We start from the raw sequence: 22,237 nt of genomic DNA, 5'->3' as shown, positions 1-22,237 counted from the left end.
CTGAGAATACACTGATCCCAGCCATAATAGGGAGGGCTGGACTTCTCTTATTGATCTGGTGACTGGCTGAGATGAGAGCCCGGTTCCCTTCTTCCTCGGAGTGCCAGTAGATTCTAGGCAGAACCTGGGTTAGTACACACACCTCATCCTGGTCAACAACGAACTTTTTTGAAATCATACAAGGGAACCATCCTGAAGTACAAGCCCACCAATGGCTGGCCGGGGCTATTAGGGGAGTAGCGTCACCAGCTCCTGTGATGCGATAAGAGTGAGAAAGGTCGCAATACTCAGGGGCTGTGTGGCTAAAATGATATATGCAGGTACCAGTTATCCCCTCTAAACTGGTGCCTTTCCATAGCGATTGGGGAAGGAGCATTTTGCATCTAGAGGGATCGGAGGCTAGTTTATCAGTGACCGTGATGTAGCCCTCATAGAAGGGGGGCTCTGGGGACATGCACAGCCAGCATGGGATTTTTAAATCGCTATCAAGGGAACTGTTAAGTAGCTCAGCTGCTACTTCCAAAGGTTGGAATATTTCCGCTATCATTGAAGGTGGGGCGGAGGCTTTGGGCTCAGTCTGTGCCCGTCTAGACCTTCTCAAACCAGTTTTTGTAGCCCTCGTTGAAGGTTGCATCGAGGTTGGATCGAGGCTAGGCACTCTAATCTCTATCCAGTACGGGATGCCCCCTTCCCCCCTCCATTTACACAGCTTTATCTGGGGCTGGTCTGTGTGGTAAATGCTCCCATTGTATGTGGCCTCAGTCACTTTAGTCGTCGGAGTGTGCCTCCGGGGTCGACTGAGTGGGAAATTAATGGGTGCCTTCTGAGTGGGGGCTGTCACTGGGCGGCGTCCTCTCCTGTAAATGACTACAGGAGGCTTTCTAGGTGGCTTGTATAAGATATTGATACTAATTCCAGGATCATGTCCAGATTTATAAATTTTAACAGCGTAAGTAAGTCCCTGCCCCAGCCACCTAAAATCTGTTGGATTTAGAAAGGTCAGCTGGACTGGGTTACAAGTATAAACACCATAACAGTTTTTGTTTCCTATGTACTTGACAGCGAGATACTTTTTAGAGTTATAGTATCCATCTAGGCCTCCTGTGACACATGACCACGAATAACAATATTGATGTTTTGGATCGGAGGCACAGTACACATTATAATTGGGGTCAGGCTGGTTTTTAGGACATACATATAGGGATGCCTGCTTGAGTTGGAACATAACTTGCAGAGCTTTAGGCCCACGGCCCGAGCAGAGGTTACGGTGGACCGACCCACCTACCCTGCCAGTTGGGCTGTCATCATTAATTATTATCCCATTGAAAAGTATACATAGGTCAATGGTGACTTGATTTATCGTGCCTTTAGCTCTCCCTAGTTCCCTTTTAGTTTTCTCGTCTGAAACAATCCAGTCCCCATTCCCGGGGTTTACAATTATAATCGAGCACCAAGCCAAATACCATAGTACAGACATAATTTTATGGCTGAGAGTCCTTTACAAACTTTAACTTTAATGGGTTACCAGTCCGTTGTACTGTCCATCGGGGACCCTTTTTGTCGTCTGTAGCTTCCAGTGGTTTGACTTGTGTGTGGTGGATCCACGCAGTCTTTCCTGCTACCTTGACGGAGGTGGGAGTGCTGAGCACCACGGTGAACGGTCCCTCCCAGCGCGGCTCAAGCGAATCCCGGTGGTGTCGTCGCACCAGGACCGACGTTCCTGGCTCAATTGACGCTTGGGGCAGCGTTCCCAAGGGGGGGTTCGGATGTTTTTGTCTGAACAGCCGGTGAATTGAGGTCAGTACAGGCTGGAGACTCTGTAAGGACTTAATGAGATCTTGGTTAGTTACTTCGGCTAATTTGTCTTCTGACAACTTAGGAACTATAGGTGGGGGTCTCCCGAACATAGCCTCAAAGGGGGAGATCCCAGAAATATATGGGGTGCATCTGGCCCTCAGCAATGCAAAGGGAAGAAGGCTCACCCAATTGTCACCAGTTTCTAAAGACAGCTTAGTCAAAGCGTCCTTAATGGTCCGGTTTATGCGCTCTACTTGTCCCGAGCTTTGTGGCCGATAGGCACAATGGAGTTTCCAACTGATTTTCAATACTTGGGCTAACTTTTGAGTAACTTGGGCTATAAAAGCCGGGCCATTGTCGGACCCCATTGATAATGGGAGGCCAAATCGGGGTATAATCTCATGTAGTAGCTTTTTAACTATAACCAGGGCTGACTCAGACTTAGTGGGGAAGGCCTCTACCCAGCCAGTGAATGTGTCTACCATCACCAGGAGATAGCGGTGTCCCTGCAAGCCAGGTTTTACCATATCCGTGAAGTCCACTTCCCAGTGTTCTCCTGGGGAGGTTCCTCGATACCGGGTGGTTTCCAGTGGAGGTTTCCTGGTTGGGTTGACCAACAAACACTGTGGACATCTAGAGCTCAGAGAGGCAGTTAGTTTGGAGAGCTTTGGAATGAAAAATCGATCTCTGAACAATTCTGCTAGTTTAGTTCCTCCTAAATGAGTAGCCTGATGAGCTTGCTGCAAAAGCTCTCGTCCTAGTGCTTCGGGTAACAGCACTCGCTTGTCGGGCAGCTGATACCAGCCCCCTGGAGTGCGGGGTTTGGCTCCAAGTTGAGATGCTAGCTGTAAATCTGTCTTCGAATAAACAGGCTCTGACAAGGCTTGAGGGACTAGCATCAGGGCAGTCATTTCCTCTGCAGGCCCCTCTGATGTGGTTGCTATTTTTCGGGCAGCCTGATCGGCCAAATTGTTTCCTATGATGATGGGGTCATCTCCCACTTGGTGTGCCTTGCAATGAATAATAGCGACTTGCTGAGGTAGCCAGACAGCTGCTAGCAAGTCTAGGATCTGTGGGGCATTTTTAATCTTAGTCCCGGCCGAGGTCAAGAGACCGCGTTCATGGTAAATAGCTCCATGTACATGTACAGTAGCAAAAGCATATCTGCTGTCTGTGTAGATGTTTATCCTCTTTTCTGAGGCTAGCTTTAATGCCTCTGTCAGAGCAATGAGCTCTGCCTTTTGGGCAGAAGTGCCAGGCTCTAACTGCTTAGCCCAGAGTACCTCTTTCTCGGTGGTCACTGCTGCGCCGGCCACTCGCCTCCCGTCCTGAATGAAACTGCTTCCGTCGGTGAAATAATTGTAAGCGTCCTTAAAAGGCTGGTCGGTTAGATCAGCTCGCAAGTTCTGCTGTAACTCGAGAATGTCAGCACACTCATGGAGAGGCATCTGTTGGTTTTCTGGGTTATCGTCGGGCATGAGAGTGGCTGGGTTTAGAGCTGAGGAGGTCTTGAAAACTACTGATTCTGGGTCTAGAAGCAAGGCCTGATAGTGTAGAATTCTGGCATTTGAAAGCCATTTTTCTGGGGGGGTTTTAATAAGAGTCTCTAGGCTGTGGGAGGTTACCACAGAAATCTTTTGTCCAAAAGTGAGCTTCTTAGCCTCTTTGAGTAGCATTGCCACAGCGGCCAAAATTCTCAGGCACGGAGGCCACCCTCCTGCCACTGGGTCGAGTCTTTTAGAAAGATAGGCTATAGGTCTCTTCCAAGGGCCAATATCTTGAGTCAGAACCCCTTTTGCTATGCCTCTGAGTTCATCTACGAACAAGGTGAAGGGTTTAGTAACATCAGGGAGCCCCAGGGCTGGAGCCTCAGTCAGAGCTCGCTTGAGCTGTTGGAAAGCCTGCTCGCACTCATCTGTCCAGTCGAGCGACTTTTGAGTCTCTCCCTTTAAAGAGTCATACAATGGGCGAGCGATTTCAGTAAAGTTTAGAATCCATAGTCTGCAGTATCCGACAGCTCCCAGAAACTCCCGCACCTGTTTCTTAGTTTCTGGGGATGGGATTTGTAATATGGCCTGGATTCTTTCTTTTGATAAAGTCCTCTTTCCTTCTTGTAATTTATAGCCCAGGTAAGTCACGGCCTGGCGACACAGTTGAGCCTTTTTAGCCGAGACTTTATAGCCTAATCGTCCCAAAGTCTTTAACAACTCCTCAGTTGCCTCTTGACATGTTTCTAGGGACGTTGAGGCTATCAACAAATCATCTACATATTGAAGGAGCACTATCTCGGGGTGTTCCTCTCTAAATCCTAAGAGATCTCTTGCTAACGCCTCGTCAAAAAGGGTGGGAGAGTTCTTGTAGCCCTGAGGTAAACGTGTCCAGGTCAGCTGTTCCTTTACCCCTGTATCTGGGTCAGTCCACTCGAAGGCAAATAGGGGTTGACTCACCGGAGCAAGAGGCAGGGTGAAGAAGGCATCCTTCAAGTCCAGGACAGAGTACCAGGTGTTCTCCGGATTAAGGAGGCTGAGCAGGGTGTAAGGATTTGGCACTGTTGGGTGTAGAGTCAGCACTCGTCTATTAACCTCTCGGAGATCCTGTACAGGGCGATAGTCATTCGTCCCCGGTTTCTGAACTGGGAGCAAGGGCGAGTTCCAGGGAGAGACACAAGGAATGAGAATATTATTGTCTCTTAGTCTCTGTATGTGGACTTTAATTCCTTTCCGGGCTTGCAGGCTTATTGGGTATTGCCTTAAGCAGATGGGGCGTGCCTGAGGCAAGAGTTCTACCACATGGGGGACTTGGTTGACTGCTAGCCCTGGAGGGTTGTTTTCTGCCCAGACTTCTGGAATCTCCTGTTTCCATTTGTTCAGCAGTTCTAATTCTAAGTCAGTCCGTGACAACTCGGGTGCACCAGACAAACTTCCCAGCAGGCGGTAACTTTCTCCTTCTGGGACAAGAGCCAACACTCTAATACCCTCTGATTTTGAGGGGGTATCAGTCCCTAGCTTCAGTCTAGGTTCATTCGTAACAAAGTCAATTTGCACCTGTAATTTATGTAGAAGGTCCCGCCCTAAAAGGGGATCCGGGCACTCAGGGACCCAGAGAAAATCATGTTGGACCAGTCTATGTCCAGGTCGAGCCAGACTAGCTGTCACCTTTGGGTACGATTTTCGGCCCCCTGTAGCTCCTATCACATTGACAGATTGCTTGGTCAGTTTTCCTAATGGTTGAGTCAGCACAGAATAGGTAGCTCCTGTATCGACTAGGAAGTCCACCGGTTGCCCCCCCACTTGGAGAGTTATCCGGGGCTCGGGGGGTGGCGGCGAGCCCTGACCTCCTCATTTCTGAGACAACAGGGCCTTAGTCTCTCGTTCTGTCTTAGGCTTTAACTTTGGACAATCCTTACGCCAATGTCCCATCTCCTTACAGTACGCACATTGCTCTTTGTCTAGAGGAGGTCGCTTACCTCGAGCTTCCTTTTTCCTAGGGTTAGCTGACCTCTTGGCTTTTTTTTCGCAAAGTAATTCCAGTACTTTAGTCATCCTTTTGGTTGTTGTTTCTTGCAAGGTTTCCCTATTGTTGAAAACCTTTTGTGCGACCTCGACCAACTGGCTGAGAGGCATTCCCTCGAATCCCTCAAGCTTTTGTAACTTTCTCCTAATATCAGGGGCCGACTGGGACACGAAAGCAATATTAATTGCTCGTGCGTTCTCGGGTGCCATCGGATTGATTGGAGTATATAATCTATAGGTCTCTAAAAGGCGCTCTAAGAACACCGCTGGAGACTCATCGGCTAACTGCTGCACTGCACTCACTCGGGAAAGGTTGGTGGGCTTCTTAGCAGCCGCACGAAGTGCATCTAAGAGCCTCAGGCGATACTCATCGAGAGCCTTCTTACCTGCATCCGTGTTAGGGTCCCACTCGGGTCGGGAGGAGGGGAACAAGTGCTCAATTCGTTGCCGATCAGTGGATGGAGATCCATCCGGTTCTCGGACTCCCTTTTGCCCCAAAGCGCAGATTCGCATCCTTTCCTCAGCCGTGAAAAGGATGCGTAAGATCTGCTGGCAGTCATCCCAAGTGGGAAGGTGGGTGGAGAAAACAGACTCTATAAGGCTAATCAGAGATTCTGGGTCCTTCGAGAAAGGGGGGTTCTGACTTTTCCAGTTATAGAGGTCAGAGAAAGAAAAGGGGGTGTACACAAACATGGAGCCCCCACTCGGGGCTGGGACCTCCCGCAGAGGACACAGTGGCGCTGCCTCGTGGCCCTGTTCCAGAGGTCCCTCTGGTCGAGCGTGGCGGCGGGTTCGAATGGGCCGAGGCGGGGAGGGCGAGGTGGAGTCAGGTTGTGGCTCAGGGGCAGGATACGGGGGAGGGGGTAAGGGAAGGATGTCTAGCGGGTCGGAGAAGTCTTCGCTCGGAGGTAAGACTGGAGGTGCGTTGGGCTTGGAGGTCTCCTCTTCAGCCTTGGATTTCGGTTTGAGGGCTGCTAGGACTCCATTCGGAAGTGGCTCAATCCAAGGGGGAGCATCATAGATTGTATCTATCCAAGCCTGGATATAGACAATCTGATCGGGGTGAGCGGGGGGCCCAAATACATACTGGCGGACCGCTCGAGCTGTCTCCATATCAAAGGACCCAAAAGGGGGCCAGACTCCTTGGGTCCCCAGGGGCCACTCCTGTGTGACAAAGGTTGTTAGTCTGGCTTTGCGAACCCTTTCCCCATATCTCCCACCTCGCCTCTGGAATTCTTTAAAGTGGTCAATGACAAGGCTAAGGGGAGTGCTGGGAACAGATTCGTTCCGACCCATAATGGACTCGTTCTGACCCATAGCTGGTGGTGTCGCTGGTTTTGCTGGAAAAAAAACTTAAAAGGCAAAGTTAGGGTTAAACAGAAAAACTACAGAGACTAGGCAAACGGTCGGAATCACCTTTGCCCACTCCGAATTCCAGGAAGGAGCTCCTAAGAAAGAAGGCTCTGTTAGAGTTAGGTGACCAAAAAGGGGAACAATTAGAACAAATGAACACACAGACCGACACACAAGACGAGACAGGACAAGACAAGCTGCAGCAGAATGGCCTTTGCTCAAAAATTAGTCAAATTTTGGGATCTGGAGGAATTAACAAATTTAACTAATGAAGTGGTTCCCCACCCAGGCGGAGTCACAAATGGCAAAAACCAATTGACTTCATCCTCGGGGGCTTCACTTCCCAAATTAAGGGCGTCCCCTTCCGAACGGAGTGGTTCCTCACCCGGGGCAGATTCACAGATGGACAGAATTTGTCCGACAAACCAACTGACTCTGTCCTCGGGTGGTTCCCACTCCCAAATTGAGGGCGTCCCCTCAAAATTACAAATTGACCGCGGCCCAAACAAAACCTCCAGAGCACTTACTTTCAGATGTTCGGAAATGAGTCTGGAGTCTTGCTTCCATCCAGGGCGAGCCCCCAAATGTTATAACGTGGGCCCCGGTATAAAGTCCACGGAAACAAGAGTCCAAAACTTAAGTGGCAAAGGCTTTATTGAGCCAGTCCTGGCGGCACAGTCTCTCCTAGATCAAACCAAAGACTGCGCGCCCAAGACTGGGGAAAGGGGTTTTTAAAAGTAAGGGAAAGTGGGGAGGAAACCTGTAAGGCCATTAAACCTGTTGACCCGCATCTGGAAACTGTATTGCTGTCCACTTAGCTCTGACAGTCCCGGGAGTTCCTGGTGTTGCTCAAATTACTCCCATCCTGCAGACTGACATTATCTCAGAGTGGCACATCTGCAGCAATATTTGGGGAAGAAAGTGGAGAGTTAATTATCCTAGGACAGCTTGTCTTTGCCAGTGAGTGCGAAGGGGTCACGAGTTATGAGATGCTGGAACTTAAGTTTTACAAAGATCTGATATCTAACCCATTGGTACATACAGAACAAAAGGAAAGCACCGATCGGGGTTTGGGCCACAGTATTTCCCGGTAATTTCTTTGAAGCTAAACAGTTCTTAAAATTGGGGCAGGCTCATTTTATGACAGATCATCACCAGGTCGGGGAGAGGTCACCAGAAACCCAAATTCTTTATGGCCCAGATAGGTGGGTGGGGGGAGGCAATAAGGCGCGCTACAGAACAGGAAAACGGCGAGTATCTATCTTGTGGGAAGAGTAACTAAGGTTAGGTAAAAAGGTTAAACTCATGGGCAAATCTCCCTGCATATAAACACACTACTTCAAACAATGTGTAAATTAGTGGGCCTTCTTGTCTTCTTTAGTTCTTTAGCGAAGACTAGAGGCGCCTACCCGTGATTAACAGCCCTTGTTAGCTTGTTTTAGCACCACTCTTCTTGTTTGTAGAGGGCCGCTCCGTGATTAACATTTTAATTAAGTGAAATTCTTGCAATTCTTTACAGGGGAGAGTATTGCTCAACATATCAATTGGGTCACTTAACATATCAGTTAAGAAAAGAAAACATTTAGTAAGCCGCGGTACAGGTTTGCTATAATACACAAAATGATGAAGCTACTTTTTTAGAGTACAACAGGTCCCCAGCCCCTCCTCTTCTCTCTCATTCCGTTTCTCAGCAGCTTCCTCCACAGGTGCTTCTACTACGGTGTGCTGCCTCAGCACAGGTCCAAAACAGTGGCCCAACTGATCATGAAACCATTACAACTGAGCCAAAACAAACCTCCCCCACCCTTTTTGGGGCGTTTCACTATGTAGTCTATGTTGGCTTCGAACTTGTGGTGATGCTCCTTCTTGTCTCAACCTCTCGGGTGCTGGGATTACCTTCCCTCATTTTAAAATTGATAATCTCAAGATTTTGTTACAGTAACAGAAAGATGACTGACACAGATGGGATCACTTTTATAGTCCCACCTTTCCAGAGGTAGTGAGCCACTGAGGAGGGAAAGAGCATCCCCCAGGGCACCATCAGGAGGAGCAATGCAAGTCAAGGCCAAGGACTTGGTCTTTCTTCTGTCAGTCCTTACTCCATTCACTGTCCTCAGATCCTTTTTTAACAGACTGCCCTTAGGAAAGGCATTGCACCGCCTCAGGCCTCAGTTTCCCTGGGCCAGTGCAGCGCGGTAGCTATGATGAATACTTTTGGACAGAGATGGCCTGGGTGCAACCCTTGCTTCCCTTCTATTGTTTTCTGATCACCTGACCCTGGGTAGAGACGTTCACTTCCCCGAGCCTGTTTCCCCTCTGCAAAGCGGAGATAGTCACTCATCTTGCTTCTCCTTGTAAGGATGAGGGCCTCAGTGCAAGGGCTGGGCCGTGCCGCCCATTGGCTGCCATTCTTACCACTATTGCTACATTAGCTTTAAAGGCCTTGGGGGCAAGTGTGTGCCTAGAAGCCAGGGGCTGCTACCCAGCCTGCAGTACTCCTGGCTTCCCCAGCAAGTGATCGACAGGCTGGGCTGGTGGCGTCCTGGCAGGCCTGTCCTGGCAGCTGCTCCCACAAGGCGAGGCCCTGGGAGCTTTGGAGAATTAATTAGGCTGCATTCCTCTTCCTGGGCTCCCAGCGGGCCCGCACATGGCCCCTTCTGAGCTGCCGAGGGCTCTTGGCTCCAATCCCTGGCAGGCCAAGGCAAGGCCCACACTCTGCTCTCCACTGAGAGGGGCTGGGGCCCCCTTTGAGCCAGAAGCCCTGGCCTGGGCAGGGCCCAGTGATCAGCCAGAAGCTCGAGGCCAGCTCCTCTCCTGGCCTTCCCTTGCTCAGCAAGCTTCACTAGCTCCCATCTCTCAGGCTCAGATTCCTGGACCTGTGCACTATTCCCAGGCTGGCCCTGGCTGCTTTTGCCAGCTTCCTCACCCTGGACTCTCCTGGCCAGTCACCCTGGCATGGCTCCTTCAGCTGGGATGCTATTCCTCATCCAGGAGCATGCAAACCCCAGCCACCCTTAACTACCTACCACCAGCCAGCAGGAGGCTCCCAGCCTACTCCACCTGCTGCATTTCTCTGTCTGTCTGTTTTTCCTGCCAGCCTAGGGGACTCCAAGAGCAGCTGTGTTGGGGCCAGAGGTGCACAGCGCTGATGGTGGGGGGCATTTCCAGCACAGTGGGATGACAGTTGCTGTAGGTGTCCCCTGCCTGGGGCACCTCCCCAGGGCAGGAGCCAGGGGCTCACACTGCCCATTCCTCCCTGGCCCACCTGACCTTTCTTGGCTCCCCGCTCCTTTCAGGGTTCGGTTCACCCATGCTCTTCCTTCTGCCTGGAACGCTCTTATTCATCTTTCTGCACTTAACCAACTACCCTGAAGCTCGGCTTACCTGCCACTTCCCCTAGGCAACCTCCTGGTTGTCCCTTTCCCAAGGGCCACTTCTCGATGTGATTGTCCCCTAAAAGTTAAAAGCTTGGGTTTTAAATTCCAGTTTAGACATTGTTTAGACTGTGTGATTGTGAAAAAGATACTGAATCTCTCTGAGTCTCAGTTCTCTTGTCTCATTATTTGTTTTCTTAGGAGACAGGTCTTGCTATGCTGCCCAGGCTGGTATTGATCTCCTGGGCTGAAGCGATTCTCTTCCCTTATCATCCCCAGTATCAGGGGCTACAGGTGTGTACCACCACACCCAACCTACCATTTATTTCATCTATGGAATGGGAATAATAATATTGTCCACAGTACAGGGTTGCTGCAAGGAGGTAATAGGCGGAAAGCATGGTAAGCTCTCAATAAACAGGTGTCTTGGAGTTTATCTTCTTATTCAGCTGTTTTCTTAAATGGCCCTTCTCTTAGCCTGCAAAAGTCTGTCTCCCACAGAAGCAATTATTTATCACTGTTGATTGAATGGATGGCTGTGTTCCAGGAATTTATGGCTTTAATAGGCAAATGATATCTGAACTGACCTTCGACTCTATTCAGAGAAAGACAGAGACAGAGAGACAGAATATTCTTGGTGCTCGTTATTTGATGAGGGGCATGCAGACTGACCAAGAACCCAGCCTGACTCTGGGGCTGGATGTGCTCCATGCTGCCAGACCTGGAACCCAGCTTCTTCTGCATATGTAATCCAGATAAATCAGAGTCATTCCCTTAGAGTCTGTCTTTGCCCAGGACACCAATGGAAGGAACAAGAACTTGACTGAAAGAGGCTTGGAAGGAACTTAAGTACTAACTGAAAAGCCAGGGAAAGGGGAGATTTTTGTTCCACACGACCCAAACTTGCTTCCGAGGGCTGCACTGCACCTGGCAATGGGTCTTCACACTGTTTTCTCTGCTTTGTCCTGAAGTCTGGTTCCCTAGTCCCACTGTCCCTTGCTACCAGGTCTCCACTGGTCTTCACTGCCTGGAATGTGGTCTTAAAGCAGACTCTGGACACACTGACCCTTGGCTACGCAAATTGTTTGTCCTGTGAACAGAGGTGGGCTGGAGGAGGCCAGAGCAGGGACCCTGCAGTGTGGGGTCCATTTCCCAGAACTGCAGACCTCAGGCCCTGGATGTCACCCGTGCCTGCACCTGCCTCCTCTCTTCTCTGTAATCATCATCACTGCTCAGTTACTTAGGTCACCAACCTCTGAACCCTAAACAGGTGCTGGAGGCTGTGCCAAGATCCATGAGTACCTGCTTCCCAAGGCCTACTGCACACTCTCACCAGGATCCTCACAACTAGGTCAAACCTCCTGCCATATGTGGCCCTGGGGCTGCCAAGGCAGGTCATGGGCTGGCTGTTTTGGGGTTTCCAAGGAGAAGGGACCCCTTTGAATGGGATGTTTTGATGCCAGGGAGTGACACCTCCTTCATCATCAGACTCAGCTGAAGGATGAGGGTGTGTTTTGGTCCTGGGCTGGGGTGGGCAGGAAGGAGCTGGCCCAGCCCCATTGCATCAGACCAGGGTGGGATGTGACTTTTTCCTGGTGCCGGACTCCTCATTCACTCTTAGCCCATTCCTAGCTCCCAGAGCCTATTTCCAAAGCCCAGCTTGGACCTTTCATAGCTCCCTGTGGCCTGCCACAGAAAGTCCAGTTCCTCACCTTGTGGGGCCTCTCTGTCTTCATCTCCCACTATTCTTCTGGCTTTTCCTCTGGCCGTGAGGGCCTCTTTCAGAGGAGGCTCCTCTGCCACTCCTGCTCACTGTTCTTCCCATAGTCAGGGATCCCTCCCTATTTTCTCTCTCCTTATTTGAGCCTTGCTCATGTTTTGAGGTGACAATAGTGCAATCTTTGTGCAGCATCCTTTCTCTGCCCGGTGGCAGACCCCAGTCTCTCCCTCCCTGCAGGTCCCTTGGTTCTGTCCCTGTCCTGTATATTACATAATCACGACTCCCAGTCTTGCAGACAGCCTCTGCTTCTCTTCAGGCTCAGCCTAGCACTATAACTTACCTGCTCAGTAACTGCACCAGGCCTCTGAGTTCCTTACCATTTTCTAGTTGAAAAAAAAAAAAAAAAACTGAGGCTCAGAAAAGAGATTTGCTCAAGAGCAAGCTGTGGTGATGATTGGGGAATTCAATCAGCAAACATTTATGATGTACAAACATAAAGCAGATCTTGAAGCCAGAAGAGCTAGGTTCCACTGCTGACACCACCCACTTATTGTTGCGAAGTCTGAAGAAAACCATTTGCCTCCCCTGTGTATCAGTTTCCTCATCTGTAAAATGAGGAAAATAAAAGTACCTGAATCACAGAACTACTGTGAGGATGAAATGAGCTAATCTGATAAAGTGCACAGCCTGCGAGTATACAGTAAGAGCTCAACGCATGTTAACATGTTATTCTTCCAGGACTGGTTTTATGGACAAGGCAGGGTGAGGGAAGTGTGTAAATAATTATTGGTTAGTCCATAAATATTTCCCAAGCACTGGCTCAAGTCATGGCTTGCCACTTCAGGATAGGCCATCCATGGGAAAGGGGCATGGCCTGCTCACAGGAGTTGGTTAGGAAGGGGGCTGTGGATTCAGGCAGCTGCCGTCAGGCGTGGTCTTGCCTGTAAGTTGTCCCAGAGACCCCGATGAGCTGTGTCTTAAGTTCCAACAGGACTCATGACCCCAGTGCCAGAGCCCTAGGCTTACGGAGTCTGAGAAGTGTCAAACTCCAGCAGAGCACAGCCCAGCGCCCGAGGTGAAGGGCAGTGCCAGACCACACACAGCCTTAGAACCCACATGGTGCTCTTCCTCCCAGCCAGCCCTGGAAGGGGACAGGGCAGTTGAACAAAAGCGGTTTTCCAATGTGCAATGTGTTCCTTTTTTTTGGTACCAGGGTCGAACTCATAACCTCTTGCTTGCTAGGCAGGCAAGCGAGTTAAATCCCTAGCCTTGAGAAGGACTGGCCTCTGGTTTCTAGCCTGGTGGGAATATAAATCCTACAATGTCATAGCTGCAGATGGCTGTGTAAGGACATGGTAAGGGTAAGTCCAGAGAGGGCAAGTGGACAGCCAAAAAGCCCAGCAAGGGGAAAAGTGGAACATGGGGCTCCAGCCACCAACCCGGGACTCTTTCCTCTGCTCCTGCATCCTTTCCCACTGGCCCTTTCCTGAGAGGAGCCTCCCACCTTTGTTCAGCCCGGGAAAAATACCAGAATATCATTTCTTTGTTTAATACAAACACAAGTTCAGGTAAATAACTGAGGACCCCAAAATACATTAAAATAAATAATTGAGATTCTCCAAGTCCTTAGAGCAAATAAGTTATATACAGATGTGTGAAGCAGAATAGGTTCTTTTCACCAACAAGGTCCCAAGGACGGGGGCGGAGGGAGGGCAAAGGAAGAGGCAGTTAGAGAGGGCAGACAGGGGCCAGCCAGGGTGCATCCAGCATCCAGGACTGGCTTAGAATGAGTGAGCCCTGCTACGTGATGGTTCCTGCATTATAGCCAAACAGACAAGACAGTCCTCAGGACAGGGCCTCAAGTTCACCATTGCTCATGCAGTTCCTTCTAGCAGGGCGGTGGCCAGTAGCCAGCACCAGGGCTGCCCTGCCACCTGGGACTGAGAGTTCTCCTGGGCAGTGTGATGGCATGGAGCTGCCTTGAGCAAAGCTCCCTCTACCAAGACTGGAGGTCAGAGCTTGCACCAACCCCAGCAAATGGGTCTGGGTGGCTAGGCCAGGAGACAGGCGGGAGGATCTCCTAGGAGCTGCCCATCTCCTCCCATCGCAAGGCAGGTGGGCTTCTTTCTCAATATTCCTGTAGCTCGCGGCACTATCTTTTCCTCCGCCTGGAGTGTGCAGGCCTGTGCTCCCTTGTCGCCTCCTGCTGTTGCCTGGCAAAGCGGACTTTGGCGGCAGAAGTGTCCCTGGAGATGGAGAAGAGTCAACTGAGCATCTCAGAAGACACAGACAGTCCAAGAGCTTCCATGGAAGGAAAGAGTAAGGGGGACTAGGGCTGATCTGGGTCACAGGGTGGCCACAGACTGAATGCAAGGTCTGCATGTCAAGGGCAGACCAACCTAGGCCTAGAAGCTGCCCAGGGATGCTTTGAGAAAGCTAATGTGTAAGACTGAAAGCTGCCAGAGTGACTGGACAGCCAAGACAGCCCAGGCAGCACCCATCACCTGCCTGTCCTCTTCACACTTTACACAAATGTCTACTTCTCCCTCACCGGACTATACCTGCTCAGGTTCTGCCCAGTCCTAAAGTGGCTCAGCCCAGACACACTGAACCCAACTGAGCTCCTGGCTGTGATCTTGGCAGTATTCAAGCACGCCCTTCCTGGGCAGAAGGGTACAGGCCCAGGAGCAGAAAGACTGGCTTTAGCCCCTAGCTATTGGAACATGAGCAAGGGGCACAATCTCTCTGAGGCACTTCCTCAGCCTGTGAAATACAAACAGGCCTGAACTGCAGTGCAGACAAGCACATCTTTGGCAAACCAAGTTTTCTGCACACTCTGAACTGTGTCCCAAACACAAAGCGTGTTTGCAGCAGGGCTGGGTTCCAACCAGTCCGCCCCTGCTCCCAAAGCTATATCCTGGGCCACTCTGCTGCATGGTGAGGTTGGGGCTTCTGTTTTTAAGACAGTTAGTTGGACAAAAATCTATGGACATTTCTGGTGCTAAGCCTTGAGATGAACCACACCAAGGCTACCAGGGAGAATTTCCAGTCTGGGCAGTGAAGAGGAAGCAAGCTGGGTAGTTGGCCCCTGTGAGTCCCAGCTCATGGGAAATGCTTGATTCAGTAGAGCCTGAGAGAACAAACTGTGGTCCTTCCCTGAAGCCCTCTAAAACAGTGCACAAACAAGCCCAGAGCTAAGTAAGAGCATGGTAGTTAATAACAGACTCTGGAGTCAGTCAGATATCATTAACATGTGACTTTGGACAAGTGGCTTTGCCTCTCTGATCCTCGATTCTCTTGGAAGGACAAGGAAGACCCAGTCCCGTCTCACATGGAGAATAGAGAAAATGTGCAAGGTGTTCAGGAAGGGCTTGATCAGGGCAGGTGCCTCTCACCTCAGCCTCTGGAGCAGCACGCTGTTGGTGGCCCATGTCTTGCCAGTCTGTAATACGGCTGAAGGGGGCTGGTTGCTTGGGACTGTCGCAGCTTCAGTCCTGAATAAGTGGCAATAGGATCCAAGTAAGAGGTTGTCCAGGGCCCTGAAGCCACCTGGCTGAGGGCCCAGCCCAGCCCCTACCTACCCCACCCGCCTTTGGGAGCAGATCCATTTTCACCCTGTGCACCTGGCATCCTTCCTTTCCTGGGCAGGGTGGGGACTGAGGAAAACTGAGCTACTAGGAATGTGCTCTTAGCCTCCAAAAGAGGCAGCTGGGTGGCTGGTCTTCCCAGAACCCAGCCAGCTGCAGCTGCAGGGGAAACTGAGGCAAGAATGGAGCCATGGCTTGGGGCCCAGAGGGGGAGTTTCTCATAAATGAGCCTGGGAACTGGAGCTTGGCATTAGGAGCCAGTTCCAGCTTTCAAACTGAGTCCAAGTGAAGGAGGGAAGAAACAAAATCTCTACCCTTTTCACAGATGGGAAATCAGAGGCCCAGGAAGGCGAGGGGAATTGGCAAGGCTTTGCTCCTCTCACCCCAGAACAGTGTCATCGCTTTCCAGCTCCACGGTTGATTTTCCTTTGAGTGAGCTCTAAAGTTCCCAAGTGTCACCAAGTATTGGAATCCAAAACACAGTAGGAGCCTTACTAGAGTCCTGTCCCCTCTCTGGGCCTGAGCTGCCTCAGCTTTCACCCCCTGAATGCACCTATCCTGCTCAGGGATGAGGCTATGAATGCTCTTGGAAGCCCCAGAGCTAGCAGAGGGAGGCACTCACGGGTGACAAGTTCCTTAGGCAGGAACACTGCTCATGTTCCAAAGCCACCTATGGGCCTCAGGTCCCTGCTTGCTCCCAACAACCTCTCTGCTGGTCTCCCAGACACACATGCTGCCAGGATAGGCTCCGCCTAGCAGCCCCTCCTGCCCCTGCAAGCTGGGTGTCCACCTACCAGGGTCTTCGATGGCAGAAGGTGGCACAGACAGGATCCCTGGAGCTGGAGCACTCACAGCGCTTTGGCAGGGAGCGGCGCCGGCGTCTTGGCGGGTTTCCCAGGCCGTAAGGAGCTGTCTGTCTGTGGGCGGGCAGCCAGCAAGGTAGTGGTATGGGGCAGAGAGAGAGAGAGAGAGAGAGAGAGAGAGAGATGAAGAGACAGAGACAGAGGCAGAGAGAGACAGAGTGTGTGAGAGGAAGGAAGAGAGAAAGAGAGGAAGAGGATTAGATAAACCATGGCCATTGGTGAGCAGCGGCTGTCTATGCTGCACACTGAGACAGCCAATCATGCTACTGGGGTGTCAGTAAATGGTGACCAGCCTCTGGTCTCAAGAACTCCCACCACTGAAGTCAAAAGTCTTGGCACAAGTGCCCTGGACAATTCCCTGTCCCTCTCTGGTCTCTGAGCGCTGGCTCACAGGGGCTCAGCGATGCTCCCAGCATAGTGAGGAAGAGGTGGTACTTGCAGTCCCACCGGTAGCCAGGAACTGGGAAGCCCTACCAGTCCCTGTCCCCTCCCAGGTAGGAACTGGAGCCCATAGAGTCAGGCTGGTCCTCTTTCTCAAAGAGGCTGCTATCAACCCTGGAGGAAAGAAAGTACCTCCATCTCACAGAAGCAACCACAAAGGCTCACAGCGGAGCTGCCCTACTGGGCACTACTTCCCTGGAGGAGTGGCCAATTCACTTTAGAGCGCTAACTTAAAAATGGGGAGATGTTCTGTGCACGCACATGTGTGTGCATGTATGGGATTGATTTCAGGTTTAATCTACCAAGATGGCTAGGGGCATGGCAAGGTCCCCAAGGCAAGTCGGACCAGCACCTCTGAGTGACAGGGCTAATTTTAGATGGCATAGTGGAGTTGTGGTGACTCCAGGTAGACCCAGCAGGCAGAGACTGGCAGGGTTCCCGCCCTGAGAGTATTTGGATGCAGATTAGCTCCACACATGCTTACGTGCTGGCTTTCTCTTGCCTTATGCAATTTGGGGAAGGAAACACACACACACACACACACACTCTCTTTCTCTCTCTCTCTTAGTTTGAGGTATGCAGAACCCCGGAGGCAGCACGGGTGCAGGCAGAGCAGACAGCACTGGCTCCTGCCAGGGCTCAGTCAGGTAACCCGGCAGGCTTCTCATCAGTCATCTAGGGACAACCTGCCTCATGGGGGACACAGAGGACAATACTGCGCATGCAGGAGTTGGCACAGGCCTGGCACAGTCAAGACACAGGCTTGCTCATTAATTGTATGAGTCTTTCCAGAGGCACCTTGGCCCTGCAAGCACCTGCCCTGACATCCACAAACCTGGGATGCAGCTGACCACTTTCACGTGTGATCCGTCTTAGGGAAGCTACCTAATCACTCTGAGCCTCAGCTCCCTGATCTAGAAAGTGGAGCCAGCACTTCTTACCAGGCTACTTTGAATACTGCATTCATGGGAGGCAGTGTTCTAACTGACTCTGGCAGCTCCTATGAGAGTTGAAGCAATAGCTGGTGTCTATTGTTGTTAGCCCAATGTCTCCATCTACAGACCCAGGGAAAGCTAGATTGGGCCAGAGATTCCCCAGCAAACTGTAGCCTTACACTGCCCCCACCCTTGGAGCTCCCATCTGGGTCCCCACAGAGACTCACCCAGGAGTGTTCACCCAGATGATGTCTAGGTGGCAGAAGTAGACACATTCCTTGTCAAGCCAGGAGCTGCAGGAGCAACGGCGAAACCTCAGGTGGGCACCTCGGGTCCTGGGTGAGAGCCCCGACTGCTTCAGGGTAGAGGTAGCCTGGCCCTTCCCTGCATGCACAGGAAGGAGAGAGAGGTAGAGAGGTGGTCAGGGCCTCCAGCTGGTCGTAGGTAGGGGACCTGCCAGACTCCTCCTACTGGAGGATCAAGGAAGTTGGCACTCTGACTGCTCAGGAGCTCCAGGCCAGCCTGGGAAAACCCTGCAGCACCATGGGAAGGGCCAGCAGCTGCCCCGAGCCCGTGGCTCCCTTGCGTGTGCAGAGCACACACAGCAGTTCCTGCTGGCCCTCCTCGGTGGACTCTAGGGGAGATACCAACGGGAGGACCCAGGGACTGCAGCAGCAGGTGAGGCCGTGCAGGGCAGCTCACCTTCATGCAGGATCATGAGCAGAGCTAGAGCGACCGAGCACCAGGCTGCTGCAAGCATGGAGACCATAGCGGCTGTAGAGGATGGTGCTGAACCGGAGCAGGGAGTGCCTGTTGCCAGCGTCTTGCTGCTAAGCCGAGCTGGTAGCTCATTGCCTCTGTGCCCTGGCTGCCTCTTATAGCACCAGGCACTGTGCCCCGCCCCTGTTGGTCCACCCCACCCGCCTGGCTGCACCTTGGGCCCAGAGCCAGGGACACCGCCTCCTCCCTGATGCCTGGCCCGCCCTAGACTCTGTGGGGAGGGGAAAGGGGGAAGACTCTCCTCCTCTCTCTGTGCCTGAAGCACCTCTGGGAATCCTGAGGCTCCTCTATAGCCTCCAGGGTATCCTCTCATCCCTGCTGGACTTCCCCAAGAGACCCCCAGAGTATCCTGTATCTCTTCTCCTACTCTCCTAGTGCTGCTCTACAAGCCTTGCCAAGAGCTGAGTTTGAGAGGGAAGCCTCACAAGCAAAGCCTTCCCATCTCCTTCCCAGAGATCCCTCCTGCCTGCTCAATGCCAACCAGAAGGAGGGTGCCCCTGCGCTGTGTGGGTGGTGAAAGGCCCATTCAAGGCTGTGTGGCCTTGGGTGAGTCACAGGCCTCTCTGGGCCTTCTTTCCTGAGTGAAGGACATAGCTCACACCTAACCCCCGACTAGCCTTGGCTGTCTCATCCCATCTCTCCCAGGAAGTCCTGCCCACCCCCTCTTCTCCCACCATCTCAGGACCCAGAGCAGGACTCTTCTAGAATCTTTTCAGCTGTACAACTATGGCCAAGGATATCTATCCTGGACCTCAGTTTCCTTATCTGCAAAACAGGCCAAAAGAGAATATTTCCTGCACTGCATGGCTCACAACCTCCACTGAGACAAGGGACGCTCTAGAGTCCTTTCCAGAAAGATGCCCCTGTGAGTCTCCCATGTGGGACAGGACAGGACACCTTGGCTCACTGCAGTGGCAACTTCATGCAGAAGAGGGAGGGGCAGCCAAAGGCAAGGCGGGGGGGGGCACTTGCTGAGGACTAGCATTCAGGTCCCAGTCTGTATTGGCCCAGAAGCTTTGCTGGAGACAGGAACATGGATGCACCGGCACTGAGCTGAGCATCCTGGGGAGCTGGCAGCCACTCTGTGTCTTTCAGGCCGGGCCCAGAGTCCATTTCTGAAGTATCTTCTTGGGAATTTCATCTCTAGGCTAATAGGAATTCCCAGGGCTTCCTGATTCCTAGCATTGAGCTGGTTTCCCAGCACTCTTGAGGGCTGCTGTGACCCTGCACACAGTAGGAGGCCTTCAGTGCTCCCTGCAGGAGGAGAGATGAATCACAACAGGCCTGCTTTTAATGGTGAGGCCAGGCACCCAGTTTCCTTCCTATCCTCAGCATTTAGTAGATATTCATGAGGGAAAACAGGTGACCATAAGGGACGGGCAATTATGCTTCTTCCCAGGGTGTATGCAAGAGCACACTTGTATGTGGGAACCTGGTAAAATGGGGCCGAACCCATAGACGACCAGCTTGTTCCCGTCCTCCTTCCCTTGTGACTGTGGCTGTGCCACTCTGAGAATCCAATCTTGGTCTCTCAAGCAAACCGCAACTGACTCCCCATGTGGGGCACACTGCCCTCTCCCACGTTGCTCCTCTCTAAGAATCCAGAAGAACATTTCTGGAATGAGGTGAGCAATGCTCCCAGTCATTTGTATAGCCTGGGGGCGGGGGCGGGGGGAGGTGGGTCTGAATAGAGACTTAAGCAGAGCTGGGGAGGGAGGCAGGGAGAAGGCAAACTACTGAGGCAGAAAGAGAAGAAAGAAGCAAAATCAGGGCCTGGGTGGAAGGAGGGGGTCAGGGTGGCCAGGAAAACAAACAGGGAGGCAGATAAAGACAAGCAGGGAGAGAGCTGGAGAACAAGGAAGCAGAGCGCAGCTAGCAGGAAAGAAAGATCTCAGATTTGAGAAAGTAAAAGAGAAAGACCATAGGGAGTCAGAGGCACGGTTCTAACGTGTCTAATCTTTACACAAATGCAAAACGCCTGCCTGGGACAATAGGGAACCAGAGGCTGTAAGTCTGGGGAACATAATAGGAGAATTAAAAGGGCCAGGGACAGGCTCCCTCCCGATGACGACAGGGCAGAGGCTGCTGCCCAGGCTTCGACGGGTCAGCGCGGGAGCTGGCTCGGTTTCCATCCTTCCCCACGCTGGGCTCCAGCTGGGTAAAGAGGGCTCTTGTAACACGGAGAGGCCTGCCCCAGGAACCTGAGTGAGAAGGGTCTCAGGGGTGAAGCCTTTCCTGGAACTACCCCACTGCTGGTTTCCAGGTAGAGAAAATTAAGCCGAGTTAAAAATAGCCAGCCCCAGCCCCCTGGATCTCTTAGCTTGGGCCCTGACAGTCATCTTAGCCCTTTCTGGTTGGACTGGTCTACTCTCCGGTATCGTCTCAGTGGCCTGGCTGCATGTCCCTGCCATTTCTATCTGGCCTGTCCCTCTGATCCTACTGCTGTAGCCCCCACCAACTGGCCCTGCTGCCCGTCCTGCTGTACCCCCAAGCCCAGCAGGTGACCCTGCCTCATGCCTGTGTTTCTAAAGCCTGCAGGACACAGAATCACCAAGTGTCATCCCGTCAGAATTCATCAGAATTCGGAGGCAACTGTTTTGCACACAAATGAGGATTCTTCTGTTGGGTGCCAGACCAGTTTGAGAAAGAGAGACTAATGGGGAGGAGAGACTGGCAGAAGAAGAGGGTGGGCAAGGTGTGTTTCTAGGTAAGATGCTAGGAATTGCCTCGTGGAAGTCCTCTCTGGCCTTCGTTCCCGTGTGGTAGATAAGATAACTGGGGTCCTAGAGGAGACACGACTTTGAAATGGTGCTGGGCATGTTCTCTCAGAATCTAAGGTAGCGCCACTCTTCCTACACACCAATGGGACTCGCCCAGGGCCCAACTGTGCCTGGGATTCTGGATCCCCTTGGGAAAAGACCTCAGAGGGACCCCACTGGCAGAAAGGCCCGAGCACTGGTGTGAGCCTGGGCTGTCTCTCTATGTACCTCAAAGCTCTCTTTGTGATCCTGGCACTAAAGGGAAAGATGGTACCATGAAGCAGCCGTCCACCAGCCATGAAGACCATGCAGGTGTCTGGTGCTGCCTCCAAGGCCCTGGACCAAGACACCGTGTCCTAGCTCTGCTGTTGTTGCTGTGTGACCCTTGTCCTTTTCCTGGCCTCAGTCATCCTGCCTTCCCACTGATAGCAAGAGGTGCTTTCAGTTCTGCCTGTGACATTTGAACCCACTTGACCAAGTTTGGAGTTTTAAAGATGGAGGGCCTGGAGACTGGCTGCATGGTCTTTGCTCTCAGTTTGGGGTCTTCTGCTGTCTCACCTCTGAACGCTGGTCATTTCCCCACTGGCTCCCAGCCTCACCAGCTTTAAGGAAGTTCTAGTTGTAACCCTGATGGAAGGGACACAGTCTCTTGGGTGTAGGCATATACCATGCCTGCTACTTAGCAGAGGGAGGAGTTGCGAAGAGATGTTGGGAGCCCATGGGTAATGATAAGAAGGCACTGACCTTGAAGCTGGCCGGGGCTGGGGGCTTAGGGACTTGGGTGGGGGTCAGATGTTCCATCACTACTTGTCCCTGTGGCTACAGGTTGGGCTGTTCCTCCTTGTGCCTAGGAGCCACTCATCCTCTTTCTGGTGGGTGGTCTGGGCCTCCTGCCATCAGCCACAGCTCACCCTGAGCCCACAAGGCCTGCCACCACCCACACTATCATCCTCAGGCTGAGTCTCTGCAAGGGCAGCCTCAGCCTTGTGGGGCTGGCTCCCCTTATCCCCGTGGCCTCTTTGAAGGACACCCCATGTTGGTTCTCCCCCTCCTTCTACCTCAGCCCATTTGGGAAGATTTATATTTCCCACATAAATTGTACTTTAAAGGAATAAT

The 22,237-nt window shown here is 52.0% G+C and overlaps 2 protein-coding genes across 3 annotated transcripts; both read right to left on the bottom strand.

The window, feature by feature from the left end:
* Positions 1-305: 305 nt before the first annotated feature.
* LOC134473028 (caskin-1-like) lies at positions 306-8,252 on the bottom strand. Of its 2 annotated transcripts, none has more exons than XM_063236196.1 (2): positions 5,696-8,252; positions 306-1,826 (listed from the first exon to the last, which is right to left on the bottom strand). In XM_063236196.1, exons 1-2 carry the CDS (start codon positions 6,624-6,626, stop codon positions 1,726-1,728), a joined length of 1,032 nt encoding a protein of 343 aa, XP_063092266.1. In that variant the 5' UTR covers positions 6,627-8,252; the 3' UTR covers positions 306-1,725. The 2 variants fall into 2 exon arrangements, with proteins under 2 accessions (XP_063092266.1, XP_063092265.1); XM_063236195.1 differs by lacking the exon at positions 5,696-8,252 and adding an exon at positions 2,322-5,135.
* Positions 8,253-13,289: 5,037 nt separating this feature from the next.
* Positions 13,290-18,455, bottom strand: Edn2 (endothelin 2). Its single transcript, XM_003461614.3, has 5 exons — positions 18,285-18,455; positions 17,810-17,966; positions 16,138-16,260; positions 15,152-15,250; positions 13,290-14,002 (listed from the first exon to the last, which is right to left on the bottom strand). The coding sequence occupies exons 1-5, from the start codon at positions 18,349-18,351 to the stop codon at positions 13,909-13,911; spliced, it is 540 nt and encodes a 179-aa protein (XP_003461662.1). The 5' UTR covers positions 18,352-18,455; the 3' UTR covers positions 13,290-13,908.
* Between the last annotated feature and the right edge of the window lie 3,782 nt (positions 18,456-22,237).

Source organism: Cavia porcellus, unplaced genomic scaffold (genome assembly GCF_034190915.1).
Source record: "Cavia porcellus strain 051 isolate PalLab524CR breed Dunkin Hartley unplaced genomic scaffold, mCavPor4.1 scaffold_25, whole genome shotgun sequence".
NCBI classification, from domain to species: domain Eukaryota; kingdom Metazoa; phylum Chordata; class Mammalia; order Rodentia; family Caviidae; genus Cavia; species Cavia porcellus.
This window is presented reverse-complemented; position numbering and strand designations above follow the sequence as displayed.

Excerpts from the sequence above, each read along its gene's own strand:
- LOC134473028 (XM_063236195.1), bottom strand. The coding sequence starts at position 3,473 with ATGCTACTCAAAGAGGCTAAGAAGCTCACTTTTGGACAAAAGATTTCT. Across the intron at positions 1,827-2,321 it reads AAGTGGACTTCACGGATATG|TCCTTACAGAGTCTCCAGCC; the intron begins GTAAAACCTGGC and ends GATCTCATTAAG.
- Edn2 (XM_003461614.3), bottom strand. The coding sequence starts at position 18,351 with ATGGTCTCCATGCTTGCAGCAGCCTGGTGCTCGGTCGCTCTAGCTCTG. Across the intron at positions 17,967-18,284 it reads GCTCATGATCCTGCATGAAG|GGAAGGGCCAGGCTACCTCT; the intron begins GTGAGCTGCCCT and ends CTGTGCATGCAG. Across the intron at positions 14,003-15,151 it reads GTGCTGCTCCAGAGGCTGAG|GGACACTTCTGCCGCCAAAG; the intron begins GTGAGAGGCACC and ends CTCCATCTCCAG.